Source organism: Bradysia coprophila (genome assembly GCF_014529535.1).
Source record: "Bradysia coprophila strain Holo2 chromosome X unlocalized genomic scaffold, BU_Bcop_v1 contig_416, whole genome shotgun sequence".
In the NCBI taxonomy this organism is placed as follows: Eukaryota; Metazoa; Arthropoda; class Insecta; order Diptera; family Sciaridae; genus Bradysia; species Bradysia coprophila.
In genome coordinates this window covers 165689-180824 of record NW_023503334.1, presented here as the reverse complement: position 1 = coordinate 180824, position 15136 = coordinate 165689, and the positions used below count along the sequence as shown (strand labels likewise).

General features: G+C 35.3%; 1 protein-coding gene across 1 annotated transcript; it reads right to left on the bottom strand.

Moving 5' to 3' along the window:
- Window positions 1-8254: 8254 nt before the first annotated feature.
- On the bottom strand, window positions 8255-10224 carry LOC119069927. Its single transcript, XM_037174151.1, has 4 exons — window positions 9515-10224; window positions 9279-9444; window positions 8923-9219; window positions 8255-8856 (listed from the first exon to the last, which is right to left on the bottom strand). Exons 1-4 carry the CDS (start codon window positions 9868-9870, stop codon window positions 8446-8448), a joined length of 1230 nt encoding a protein of 409 aa, XP_037030046.1. The 5' UTR covers window positions 9871-10224; the 3' UTR covers window positions 8255-8445.
- Between the last annotated feature and the right edge of the window lie 4912 nt (window positions 10225-15136).

Sequence of the window (15136 nt, the reverse complement as noted above, 5' to 3'; positions counted from 1 at the left end):
TTCGACTCGCAAAACTCTGAGATTTTTCAGAAAAAGCCAACATTTCTGCCATAGGTCGAGAGATATACGCAAAATACACCCACCTAGCAATCTACGGCCGAGGAGCACATTTTTAACCGAGTTTTTAGCTCACTACGAGGAAGTGGCGTATTTGCCAGTATATCGATCACATCAACAAAAAATAACGGCCAAAACACCTCGTTGGCTGGAGCTAGCTTCCATTTCCTTCAAAAAGCCAAGAAAAGATATGTACGAGACTTGAATGTGAGTCCCATACAATTGCTGAATATGGGGAACACAGCTATATTTTTTACTTCTAAAATATGGGGCCTGTACCCTCATAATAAAGCATACAGCTATAATATGCGTAATGTACCAACAATATGTATTTCTAGTCCATATTATGGGTATACAGCTTATATTATAGGCACATTAACCATATCAAGCAAATATGGGCTCAGTTGCCATAATAATATGGATCTCTTACCTATATTATAAGGCATACAGTCCAATGACATAATAGTCATTGATACAGTCATAATATCCGGCACACAACTTTTTTTCAGTGTGAGTTATGACGATTTGGTCATAGAAAATATATTTTAGACCCATAGACAACCTGCTCTCAATTTCTTATGATCACAAGGACACTGCTAGAAATCGGTGCCATATTGTTACACTGCCTATATAGTTACATACATTCGTGGGATTATAAGATACGCCAATTTCAATCTAATTCTTATTATCCGTTCCAAATGCGTTATCGACTTTACCATGCATAAACAGACGTACGTATGTAAATTATGCACGCATTTGGTGAAAATTTAACAATTTAATTGAAATTTGTGTACCTCTACGAATGTAAAAAAAACGTCTGTTTTGTCACTGTTGTCTAAGAGCAATATATTTAGAGTACCACTCATTCTTTATGTGTCTCTAAGAGTCGCAAAAGATCAGGCGCGCGGTTGTCCTAAAGGTTTAACTTATTTCTTCTAACTATTTTAGTTTTGCCCCATATGGGCTGATAGAAAGATAAACGAATGAAGTAGTAGATTTTCTGTGAAAACACTTTAAACAAAATAACTAACAGATTTAGTGATTATATTGTTTGTAGAATTTCTACTATACTCAGCTAAAAATACTGTCTGGAAAATGATTTTTTTTATGCAATTTGGGGCCATCACCCTGACCATTTAGACGTTTGTTGGTGTTTTCCTTTAGTACCGAAATTCGAAAATTAAGCTGACTCGAAGAAAAAATCCGTGTACATTCAACGTAAACGGAGGAAAAACAGAAATTTTTTTAGAGTCCGTAGTCAGCTTTACTGAATCAAACATTTTGGCACCTCTAATGTTTCTCGATAATCGAGTGATTGAACACATCTCGAAACAATCTGTCCCAACGTACTAAATAGGATATTAAAAATTGACTGTAAAACATTGATCAGATTTGCTTGAAGCAGTACCGGACTGGCTCGAAAAAGCCCATCGGGGGCTCCATGCAACTCAATTTAAAAAGGCCCACAAATTAAAAATTCTCATACAAAAATCCAAAAGGCCCATCGGGAATTCCCCGAATTCACCATATGGCCAGTCCGGGCCTGGCTTGAAGTGCGTTTGGTGTCCACGTATTACAAAGAAAAAAAATCTTTGGAAAATCGCAAGGAAAATATTTATTGTTAAATGTTTTCTTTATATTTATGTTTTCTTTATGATTCGCTGAAGATATGCATAAACTAAGACTCGTATCACTATATTTTGGACTGCTGAGACGTAGCAAACAAGTCAACATTTTTTAAAATCGGTAACATTTGCATTGCACTTTAGTCGTTCAGAGTGTGAACAGTGACCATCATGGATAAAATATTCTATTAATAATATCACTTCGGTATGAATATATGAAGTTCAATCACTGGAAAGTATGTAGAGCTTCTGAGTGCGACTTTTCTGCAAAAACTGCGTCTATTTTTTATTTAAATGGTGTATGTCCAGCGATGTTCTTCATATGTTCTCACCGAAGTCATAGTAATGATAGCATATTTTTACCCATCGGCAAGAACATCCTGTTACAGAATTGCATTGGTAAGAAAGTGATTGAAGTGAACATTTGGAGTCACTAAATTTATATTTATGTGGATTAACGGTAATCAGACATAATCATTCGTAAACAATAAATCCCAAAATCGTCGTCGTTTGAACGACGACAACTAGCAATGTAAATTTTTCTCGAATTAATTATCATTTAAACTACGAATTTTCTTCTGTCTTTCGTAAACTTGTGTATGCAAAAAAAATGTGTTTTAAGCTATGACCATATCTGACAAATATATGCCTCCCTCCGGAGTACAGGATTGATCAGAATAAGTCAATTCAACAATGTCAATCCGTTTGCTGTTCTGTTTAAATGAAATATCTTGGGAACTATAAGTGCTGCAATGATGATGAATATATATGTGGTGGCGGTTGAATTCATTTTGCATACATTCTCGCTTTAGGTATTTATTAGTTCATTTTAGTTCGTGTTGATTGTTCTGTCAATAGTAGTTCTGATGCCATAATATTTGTCCACAAATTTTGTATCTAATATCGCAGTCTCTACAATCTGGTCCTATCGGTTTTTGTTGCATCATAGGTGACAGTGAATTATTTTTGAAGAAATTTTGTGATTACGACACATCATCCTAAATAAAATGCATTTCGTGGTGAATTGAAGCTGTGGTTGATTGGAACAATGCAACTGAGTTTCCACGTGCCTACTTAACTTCAGATAAATTTTTATCAATCGCGAACCTCTTCATCTCGTTTACTTTCGTTCATAGAGCTTTCGCCTCAATTCGTCGCCCTTCGCCTGTGTGGACGTCACATAACGTCTCCAAACCAGTACGTAATACATTCTCGCAAAGACCCTCTGGACACGAACACGAGTCTTAACGTTAACGTTATTGACGGAAAACAAGTGTACGAAGGGTGCAGCGAGTAATAGTACATTACTTTACCAATGGGACAAATGATGAAAATGGTACTTCTTGTGTGTTTATCAACCTCGGCTACGCCTACGATCGAGGCGTTCCCGAGGTCGGTAAACACACAAGGATTACCGTTTCCATCATTTGTCCCATTGCTAAGTGTTTCATTGGTAAGTGCACTATCTATATAGTGTCTTTTGATCTAATTATTTTTATTTGCTATTAACACATATATTTTAATGAGGACTACAGCCCGAACGGGCTGTCACATAAGGCTAAATACATAGAAACATTAAGTTCTTTTACTCATTAAGTGACCGGGAAATCAGTTTTAACGCTCATGTCAATGAAGTAATGACTCAACTTCCGGTGGTAGGGTACAGCGAATAATGCTGTATTACCTTCTTCTTTGGAACTTTTTTTTCTGCCTTGTGTGAATACACAATCAAAAATGACTGACTGACACTTCAACGATCTGTTACAATAAGTCATTGACGCTAATTCACATAGCAGAACAGAGCCTAATTCCTTTGGTGAATATCAAATTTTTGCGCTTAATTCAATTTTCCATACAAAGTCCCGGAATGTGGAAAATATATTTTTACACTGGACAATGGGAAAGAAAATACAAAACATATTCGATAGAAGCACGTAGCTAACACGGCCCTCTGAATTTAATCGTATCATCAGGAACCGTTAGAAATGAATCCAACGAGAATATGGAAAACCGGTTGTCCGGCAACGGCTCTCAAAAGCATTTTTGACAGTATTAGATTTAGCGTAACAAATAAAGTCAGCATACAGCATTTTATGGTTAATACAGAAAATTTTCGTACAAAATGGTATACGGTATATATATGACACATTTTATGCACGCCGGGCATGTTTATCTAAATCAATTGTGCGAAGTCACCACCAGAAAAATGTCTTTGAAAATATAAGCTCTACACTTTGTGTATATGGCTCTCTCTCCTTACCATATATTTTCCTACAGCACGAAACCGACCCGTACATAGTAGCATTTATTCGTACACCAAAATATTCTGTACAAGAAACTTCTCAATCCTCCGAATAATGTTACACATATACAAAATATCCACTGAGAAAACCTCTACATTGGACAGTTATTGTGCTGTATTTACAATTCCCTTCCATTTCTCATTCCAAAGAACTAGGACTGGCTGTCACGGTAACCGCGGACTATTGGACCTTCAAAAGCGATTCACCATACTTACGTTATAATATACATTTCGTGAACTCCGTCTTCCCAACGTTCAAAGCTATTCGTTTTCCAACTTACATGAAATGGACAGTTGGTATGTTCGTATATGTAATATACGTCTTCTGTGGAAACACGTCATAATTTCGAACTATGAAAGCACCTCTGTTCTACATGCATATAAAACAGAATGACATGGGGAATTTGTTAAGCTAGACGAGAAAGTTTCGGTTTCCTTCTGCTGTCATTAAATTTCATGAGATAGAGACATAGTGTATTGCTAGTGAACCTGACTACGGAACTTATCAAAAAGCCAGAATTTGAGGATTGAGAATTGGGGTGGTCGATTGTTTTGTTTAGAGTTCTCATCAAGACTTTGTAGGTATCAAAGTTGAGTAAGGTTAGAGATAGTCACAAAATGAAAGGTTTCGTTAGTCCTCTCCTGTACGGTATCGAACTTAAATTTTTACGAATATTAAACATAGAACGAATGGAAAAAACGAAAAGAATTTTTTTTTTATTTTGCCCATATTGTGACTGTTTCCGATCAGGTAGAACAATAGTTTATTATAGTACTTGTAAATGGCTTTAAACAGCTAATAAGAAAGGCTCTTACCACACAGAGCAAAAATTTTCAAAGTTGTGTTTTGGGCTATTAGCAAAGTCGAATTGAATTTGGCGTACAACCACGACATAGTAAAGTAGACCCTCGTCAAATCCTACGTGGCACTTGATCGGCTGGATCGTTTGATTGGCAGCGACACAATGCCACCTCTCGGGTGTAGATAGAGCTGAAGAGTTATGGCAGTTAACTTTTTTTTAGCGTTTCGCGAGTGCAATTATCTGTATTAAAGAAAAAGTTTTATTTGCTGTTCCCGAAGGGCGGATATTTGTAAATTTCGTTGTCAAAGAATTGTCAAAAAGAAAATCCTCTGAGGGTTTTCAAGGATTTTCTGAGTTTATTCTATGATTTTAGGAGTAAAGGATTCACATGTATTTTTAAGGATTTTATTTTCAAGGTCTCAAGACAAGCCCAAGTTTTTTTTGAAGATTTTTTTCCGATTTAAGGATTTCCAAAGGATTCCATTTTTGGGTTGACAGAGGATTTGTGCCCTCTCCAGATGTTCTTTTTTTGACATTCAAGCATCTCTGTTAACAAGGTATATAAACTTACTTGTCCCAGAGCATTGTCGAATTCCATTTAAAAAAACAGAAGTTTGGATTAACAACACGAAACCCTCCTGAAAAATACAGATGAAGCAGAACCGAATCAAAATTACAACTGCATGACTTCTGTGCTAACACAACCAGGCATTGGTATATGATCAGCGTGGAGTCCATTTGCATTAGAATGTTCGAAATATCGCTGCACAAGATTTGCTTTCATGAAGAACCTCGGAAGAATGAAGAAGTGAGAAACGATTGTTCAATCTGGTGAGCTGATTTAATGGTTAAAATCTTGTTTTCGTCAGAATTTCCAATCAAGCTACGCAAATTCCCTCATTATCGTATTTGTTTAGTTTTTTTTATGTTAGTGGTTTGTATTTGCATGTTTTCGCTCAAACAATTATTTTATATCGGGATCGATGGAAGGGGAAACATAATGCGTGTTAATTGTGCGATGCAATTGTAAGCTAATTTGTAACCGTGCAAAGAATACATGTGTTACACGTGCTAAACATTTCACATGTTGTTCGATATATGATGTTCGATAGTTTCTGAACAATTGTCATAATAACGTTTTGATTTTCACTTAGGATGGAAGTCCATTTCAAACATTCTACTGGCGCTTGTTTATTAGCTTCTAATTAAATATTTCAAACGGAATTAGAGTTATACAAATGTAGGATGGCTTACAGTATACGGACATGGACGGTCAACATCGTATACACAAGAAACAAAATTCTTATTATATATATATAGATGTTGCTCTACGTTCATATCCAATTAGGTACATTAATTTCAAATCTTATTGCTATGTATAATTGTATTCTAAAACATTATATGCATACAGAGAAACATCTAAGTCAAACATAGTTGTTATCTCACAATACCTAGTCAACAATTTATTCAGAATGTACGAAAACTTAACCGCTCCATCGTCGGAAACCTCGATTCGTTGCTTTTGCAAAAGCCGTATTGGTGGTGTCCAGTTCGTCTCTATACACATCTTATAACTAACCTCTTTCACTCAACCCAAAAATTCACCCAATTTCAAACCATTTTCAAATCCTTCACAAACCACCGCACATATAGTGTGTAATACCTTTTGAATGTTATAGCGAAACTGTGCTCCCCAGTCCACCATCTGTGCTTAAACTTACAATATAAACATATACGATGTATGGATACGTTTACATGTACTTTCAAAATATAGATCTGAAAACCCCTCTTATTCAAAGCCACCCGTTTGGGTCGCGGCAGCCATCTTGTTAGAACCGTGTCTATCGGCTAGTCCAGTACATTAGTGCACTGAAGTGACCGTCAGAGACGTGGCAAATATTATAGACGTGAGTTGGACTCAACTTAAACATAACGACATGTATGGTTATACATTCATACTTCTACACTATTTCTGCTATACATTATACCCATCTATACGTATGGTTATACGGTGTTATGCGAAAATGTTTGAAGCTCAGCAGCTTCAGCATATATGGGAAGGAAAACAACGAGAGCTTTGTGTTTAAGGAAGAAGGGAGATAAAGAAATGGTCAAACAGCAATGCGTTTATGTTTATACCTACACGGATGTTTAAGATCAATATCTAATTTAATTACATACATACGTACGTACGTACGTACGTATATTTGAATATACTTGAGTGCAAGAATATAATTGCTATATATCTAAAATTTAGAGAAGGTGGATGGTGTGCTGCTTTCGCTCTTGCTATGTATAAATTAGTATAGCAACTAAATTTAGATTGGTGGATAAAGGATACTCTAAATGTAAGGTAATGATATCCGGAATTGATTTTATGTAATTTGTAATTTGTTCTCTGTGCTCATTTTTTTTTCTCCTGCATTGTCCTACGATTCCAATGACCGCAATCGAACGGTATTTCGGTATCACATTTTCGTTGTACAAGTCTGTTTATTCGTTCATTAGCCAGTTCATGCTTGTAAACTTCTGTTTTAATGTCTGCTCATCAATTCAATTAATTTCTGTTCGCTTGAGGGAGCACAAATCTAGAGCAGAAAACGGTGATTTCAAAACTCGTCACTCTTAATGAAATTTAAAAGCGATGGTGGTACCATGGTTCTGAAAGAACGGTTCAGTCGTTCAGTGGACTTTTTCCAACTAAAACTTCTAGCACACCAAGCCTTCTCTTCTATATCAATGGCGGGATAACACGTTGCCGGTTAATGTGACTTGTCAACTTTAGGCACACCGGGAAAAAGCTAAGGGAGTCGAGGAACACCTCCAAATAAATTTCTAAAAATCAAAAATTTGACTTTTGATTTTTAGAAATTTATTTGGAGGTATTCCTCGACCTTCTTAGCACTTTCCAGCGTGCCTAAACATACATAACCTGTTCCCTGTTCCTTTGTGAACACAATTTATTTATACGAAGACACCTCAAGAGCCCCGTTTTTTAAGGATTAGCACACGCAGGACCTAGAGCTTTGTGTGCATAAAAACATGGTATGCGCGCAGAGTAGAGTTCCGAGTCTTTTTTACTTCATTGCCAAGCCTAAAATTTCCTCTTTTTAATAACGAGTATTGAAGTTCAATGAACACTCCAAAAGATTGACTGATTTCTTGCTACATATGAAGTGGCTGTTTTTGTTAACACTCTTTAAAGACTTATTGACAAAAGAGAAATCACACACTCGGAATATTCTAGAACCTTTCCAGAATTTCCACGAAGTTAGTTAGTGACTAGGTGCTAAAAAGAGTGTCGAAATAAATATGGATTTCAGTGTGAAAATATTTATAATGTCTAAAGAAGCAGCAACGACAATTTGTAGAGACTGTAAGGTGGAACAAAATCTCCTCCTTTGACTAGTTAGTGTCTTAAAATAAATTTTCATAATACCAACCAACAGTCTCAAACACAACACACAAATTGTTCAATAAAATATTATTCCCGAAAAAAATTTCATACGCTCGCATTTGCAATGAAAGCCAGCGAAGCATTTTTTTCTCTAAACAGCAATTTATGTTCACTTGATGTATGTAGTTAATACGATTGGGATAAAACAAAAGATTTTTTGTTGTTATTATTTTCCACACACATATTGTTCACGCTAATTATTTACAGCCAGCCTTTGTGTAAAAAACTTTTCAACGTTCGCTGCATTATAGCTTTACAAATGGGTTGGTTATACAAGCTTTTCTTGAACATTTTCGCTTTTTCGTCGTTTTCATTTGTTCCCATAAAATCTTCCATTCGCGTAGTGGTCCAGTCAATATACCCATATGGAACAAAAATAATCAGCATCAATACATTGGTGCGCCCGTGTCGAATGAGTTCAACATTTAAGTCTATCAACGATGGTATCGGTTCTGTGTATCCGAACGTATTCAAAGTCTTTACGAACTCTTGGTGATAGAAGACTATGACATCGTCGTATGGAATATCACCATTTTCGTCGCGACTTAACATGCTGGCAGCGTAATTTAAGTCGATGGCTGGGCTGCAGTAGATACTAAGTTGGTAATCAATCTGCAAATAAGAAAAGATAATTTCTTGGTGTGCTGTGCAACACAATCGAAGGCATATCATCATTACTAAGCAAAACTGTTGCAAATTCTGTTTGGAATTCAGTTTGACTAAAAGATTTCGCGTATGAAAGTCGCCATGGTTTAGTACATTGTATCCGTAGTTGGCCTTGTTAATACTGTGCGATTTTCGTCCAATTTCTCCAATTTGCTCCATGTACCTTTCGATTTTCGGTATAAACTCTTGATAACCGTCCCACGTTTCTAACACCTCCTTAAACACATTCACCGATGTGTTGTACAGTTTATAGAATATGTCCTCGTTTTCATACGCAGTAAACTTGTAGTCGTGGAAATCCATCTGATTCTACAGATGGAAGACATTTCAGTTAATTGCTGGACATGGACAATAATCGGTGTCATTACCGTTCCACTCAGATAGAACGAAGCAGCGTGGAATTGAGCAATTCGTTGAATCACTTGTTTCGCATCTTCAAGATCTTCGAAAGAAGTTCGCGGTGCAAAATATCCATCAATGGTCAAATCCTTTAAAATGATTATGGGGAAGGGATCGTTGGTTGCGTAAATAAATCTTTGGAAGGAGAAAGAAGCAAAATCAGAAATCCGAATTACGATTTCGAGCGAGTTGGCAACACCCTTACTCCGGTGCAAGATCAATGTTCATTCCGAAACGTGCAAACAGCCGATTGAATGCAGGAAGTGTGCTGGTGTACATTCTAATCTCATTTTCAAACATAGCTTCTTCACATGCAATCGCTTTCAGTCCCTCGATGATTTGTCTCGCCTTCACGACCACATTCAATGTTTCACGTTCAGTATTCACAGATTTGCAATCGATTTTACACTGCAACATTACGCTGGCAAAGTGTTCACTAAAACCCGATTTTACCGAGAAATCGTTAACTTCGAAAGTATCGTCATTTTTGTAGCTTCTGACGGCCTTCCGTAAGAGTTCTATAGTAACCCACTCAGGACAAGCGTTAGCTGGTTGTTGCATGATTAAAAGTCAACAGCGGAATGAAAACTGTGTTATGAAAACTATCTGTTATCTAAGTAGCAATTCTGATAACGTTGCAAATATGAGGATCGCACGAAAAAAACTCAATTATCTAGTTAAACATAAACAATTCTGAATCACGTACAGTCGGGTGCTATAGGATTTTGCAGTATGAATAAACCATTGTTGCAATCTATTGCAACCGCTTATGTAAGCTCAGACCAAACAACCAAATATATGACAAGCTTTTCTAAAATTCCACTACTAAATTGACTCGTAGAAACGGTTGAGTTCGTGATAAGATTGTTTACCTACAAGATAGAAAAACTGCCATATCATTATGGCCGGTGATTATGTCATGACATATTTAGCGATATCAACGCACTTCCAGCACGAGTGGTACTCTAAATAGAGTACAGATACTTGACAGTGTGTCACACAACTGTGAAACACTGTAAAGAACCATTTCATACAAAATAGTACTCTATTTGGCTTTTGGCAGCTGTCGACAACGATCACTTTTGCTTGAAGTGCGTTGGCGATATATATTGTTGCAGGGCATATTTCAGGAAATCAAAATTACTAAAAATTGCCGCCAGTTACAAATTGACTTGCAGTAATTTTTGGTAGTTTTGGTAATTTAAAATTCACAAAAAATGTCCTTGTACCGCTTTGCAAGTTCTTCAAACATTAATGAACTCTTTCGAAGACGACAATATTGTGTCGAGAAAAAAAATGCTTCACGTTGATGTACAAACAAATGTTCATAAACATTGATCCAGTCAATGCTAGGCCTGGGAATCATTAAACACAACTGTTTAAGATGGATGTTAAATATTCATCTGTTAGCGGTTGTTACAACAAAAAGCAGACGTTCTGTGGAATGATGCCTTACATAGGAAAATGTTTGCCTAAACAAATAAAGTACAAGATTTTTCATCGATCCGTAATGACGAAGATTCGACAATATTATATTAGTGATACGGTTACCGCCTATAGAAAAGACACTCAAAAGGACTAGATATCTTCTAATTAAAAATGAATTTTGTCTTGTGTTGCCTTGGAATACTGATTAAACTGTCTGAATTTAGAACAATTTTTGTTTCTCTTAGATTTATCCTCTGTGGTCTAAGAACATATAAGGAAAAAATAAATGCATCGAAAATTTTTCGTTTACATAAAATTCTTTCTCTACAATTCTCTTACCATCACTAATCGAAAGTAGATTGTATACATAAAGAAATAAATCCAAATTCATAAATATTATAAACGATATGTATATTCCAGCCCAACGCAATGATAAAAATATTATCGCCAAAGAACCAATATAACAGTATGCATTACTCACCCCACTAAATATTGCGAGCAACAAGATTATAGATGTGGAATTTTATGGAAAAAAAATAATTCGAGAATTTGTCATCGCATTGAACATATTAAACGATTTCAACAAAAAAAAATTCAACCAACAACGTTAAAACTCTTAAATGCTGGAAAATATACCTGCATCTGCACTTTCAACCAGAAACAATAAGTGTGCATTTGAACATTGAACAGCGCACCCCGTCAAACATTTGTGTCATGCACATCGTTGGTACAATATATTAAACACGGTATATACAGCGTAGGATGGCCCTTGTACTCATAACGGTATTAAGCAGTGATAGTAAATAATAATAAAAAAACATCGAGATTTGGTGACTCAGTAAATAAGTCTTCTTCTTGGACTCTTGATGCAAAAGATGTGATGTTGTTAATTAGTAACATTCGACTCTAATCGTATTGACAAATTTAACACGAGTTCTCTTATCGTAGAGAATCTGTTCTTGTTATGACGATGTAGTCAATTCTATTTTATGTAATTCAAAGGAACAAATGTATTAGTATCTTCCATAAGCAACCGCATCTCCATTATAGTCAGTAAATCTGCTACTTCAATTGTTTAAAGTATTGCGCAAATATTTATTTGACTTCATAAAGTTTATCTGAAATTTTACTATCCAACAAAAAAGTCGTTTCTTTTTGTCACCTAACACTCAAGCAATAAGAATGTTTGCCGGGACTCTGCATCACGCTATTCCAGCGTGTAAACACAGTCAAATTGCCAATATATTTATCTGAAACGAAGACTATGCACTTCGGACTGTTTAGTAAAAATTGATTATTCAACCGAAGATATTTAACGGTTCTAAGATATAAACGTTTATTGTAACACAGTATTTGACATAACACTTAAATGAGCCTCATATTCTCAGCAATAACACAGATTTTTGGATATTATTATTATTTCTTTTCTCTGTCGATGTTTATGCATACAACACATGCCGAAAGGAATTATTCGTTTCGCTAGGAAATCCAAGGAAAAACCCAACCATAAAATATTTATGACTTTACGGGCTATTCTTTCCTCGCTGAATCAGATTATAACAACTAGATTATTGCCAATCGCTGTACGGTTAGTGGCAGGTACGAATAAACCGTAACAGCACCGTCTGTGTTCAGAGATTGAATTTTGCTTGAGAAATTGTAAGTTTTCAAATTTCGAATATTTCCGTGTGTTGTGCAATGTACAGACTCAGAACTTTTTTTGTAATCGTATTTTCATCCTCTGAAAGAAGGATTTAAAGATATCAGAGCGAAGTGAATAACCTTATTTTCTTAATTCAAATGTGGTGAAAAGGTGACGGTTTGTTACAGCTCTCTATAATGACCGTTCAGGTAAGAAAATGTGATTTTTCTCTTTACAACTGTCACTGTCTTTTGTTTTTCAAAAATTGTGAAACATTTTGATGAGTTTGTTTCGCGGATAAAAACGGTTATTCACGCCATGTACGGATGAAAAGGAAATTCTGACTCGAGCGAATTGCGGCACTCGCTTCGCTCTGGTTCCCAAACTTTTGCTCTCGTTGGAAATGCCCATATTTTACCTTGGTAAATAAATTGATTTCACTTGATAAAAGTGTATTAAGCGCAATAATTTCTTTCATTCTATCCTTCGATCTAAATTTAAACTAAGTACAGTTTTGTTTTGTTTTCCTACATGAATGATATCAAGATTGTCGGGAATAGAATTATAATTCGTACTCGTGTCGCGATTGTTGCCTTGTTTCTACGAAGGAAATATTATAAGCTACTGTTATTAGCTACTCTCGATAGAGAGATATCAAATTAAAGGTCAATTGAAGACGTCGTGTATTTTTGAATTCAAAGAAAATCATTTCGTTTCTTCGACGACGACATGAAGAGCACTTGGATATCATTTCTGTATAATTATGCTCGTTGAGAATACTTTTTTTTTGTTGCTTGCTTCAGTTCAATTTGACCATACGTTTTGTTTAGCGTCTTGTTATATTCGTTTTACATAATCGCCTTACAAACTGTCTTGTTATTTGGAATAGACATTGTTATCGTAGTCTGATTATACCTGCAAATACGGTTTCGCTGAAAAAAAAAGTTTTTTTTTACCAAAAATACATTTCAAATTGTTAATAAATCTTGAGAAAAATAATATACATTTTTATTGACATCCCTTCGTTTTCTCTTATTATTCTCCCATACAACAAGGGTGAAAATACATGTGCACTACGAAATATACGGAAAAAAAAGAAAAAAAAAGAAAAGACCTTTCACAAAAAATCGCGTTGGAAGAGTTTATATCACCCTTAGGCAAACAGCAGGCAAATTCTCGTCTCACATGGCCACCATCTACTTCAATATCCTTCTCATTCCAAATATATGTATAACATTCATATATTTATATATATATTTCTCAACTCCGCGATCAATCCCTACGGCTATATATCGGTCGGTATATGTATTCATTCATAGACCATATAATACACACATTGAATCTACATGCTTCATCAATGTATAAGCACAATCTCTTCGGCTATGTACCTATATTCATACATGTTTCTACACACATACGAGAAAACCATCCAATTCTCTTGTCGTTCAAATCCTCCCCGTTTTTGACTCACACCAAACATTCTTGATGCCCGCTTATTGCCGCGATTCAAGCTTCAGTATAGAGAACATCAGAAAATAGCAGACCCTTCTTCTATATATATACTAACTTACCCTTACCACTGGGTTAGACAAATCGCGTTTCGCGGACCGTCCATTCAGGGTTGTAGCCGAGTTATTTTCTTGAATGTATTATTTTGCACACATTTTCGGATATTGAAGAAATTTTTCGGTGGAAAAAATATTTTTTTTTGTTGTGCGTCGGGGATGATGTATACAAATACAACGTCGATGCTCATGTTTGTCATGTTTAGAGGGCTGTTGAGTTTGGTTTTAACATAATTTTTATGATCGATTGGTGCATTTATAAAGCATTGCCTGTGCGTATGTGTGTATGCGATGAAATTTTTAAATTGCTGAATGGTTGAATGGGGGATTTATGTGCGTTCTTACGGCTCATATAATCGATAAATCTATATGATAATGTGGTCTGGTCGAAATGATGGTTTAAAGAAATTGGACTTTGTACCATACACGCTAATTTTGTGAAATTGTTTGACGCTGAGTATGACATTTTTTTTGTTATTCAACGGTTCAATAAGTGAATATTTTTGGACGTAACTTTTGAGGAAAAAATAATTTAATATTTTGACCACTCGAATTTCGCTCGGATCAAGTTTCCTCAAAAATTTCCGATAAAGATTATTCGCGACATTCGAGATTATACAAAAAAAAATATTTTTTTAATTTAAACAATTAGAAAATAAATTTAAAATTCGGACAATCAATTGTTGCATCACAAACGAATAAGTCGGACTTAGCGTAATTTTTTTTTAAATTAATTTGCTCAATTTAAAAAATTAATTTTCCTCTCGCAACAGGTAATTTAAATTTCAACAAAAAATCATAATTTTTTTGCAACGACACACGACATCGAATGCCGAAAAATAATAGCCACCAATGATACCATTTATTTAGTTAGTAATTGTGCGTTTTTATGTGCTTAAATGCAAACCATACACACCAACGATAAACTCACGCGTGAAACATATACTTCGACAAATTATAACAACAAAAAAATATTTTGTCAGTAACAACATCCGCATGCATGCATGCATATATAAACTGTAACTCAAAATCAATCTTCAATATTTGCAACAAAAACACAGCCAAATACATATATATCGACATAAACACCTACAAAACTTAATACTACCTACAGTACAAAAACGAAACACACGAGAAAAAAAAACCAACAACAACACACAACATTCAAAGCAATACATCTTGAATGCACTCC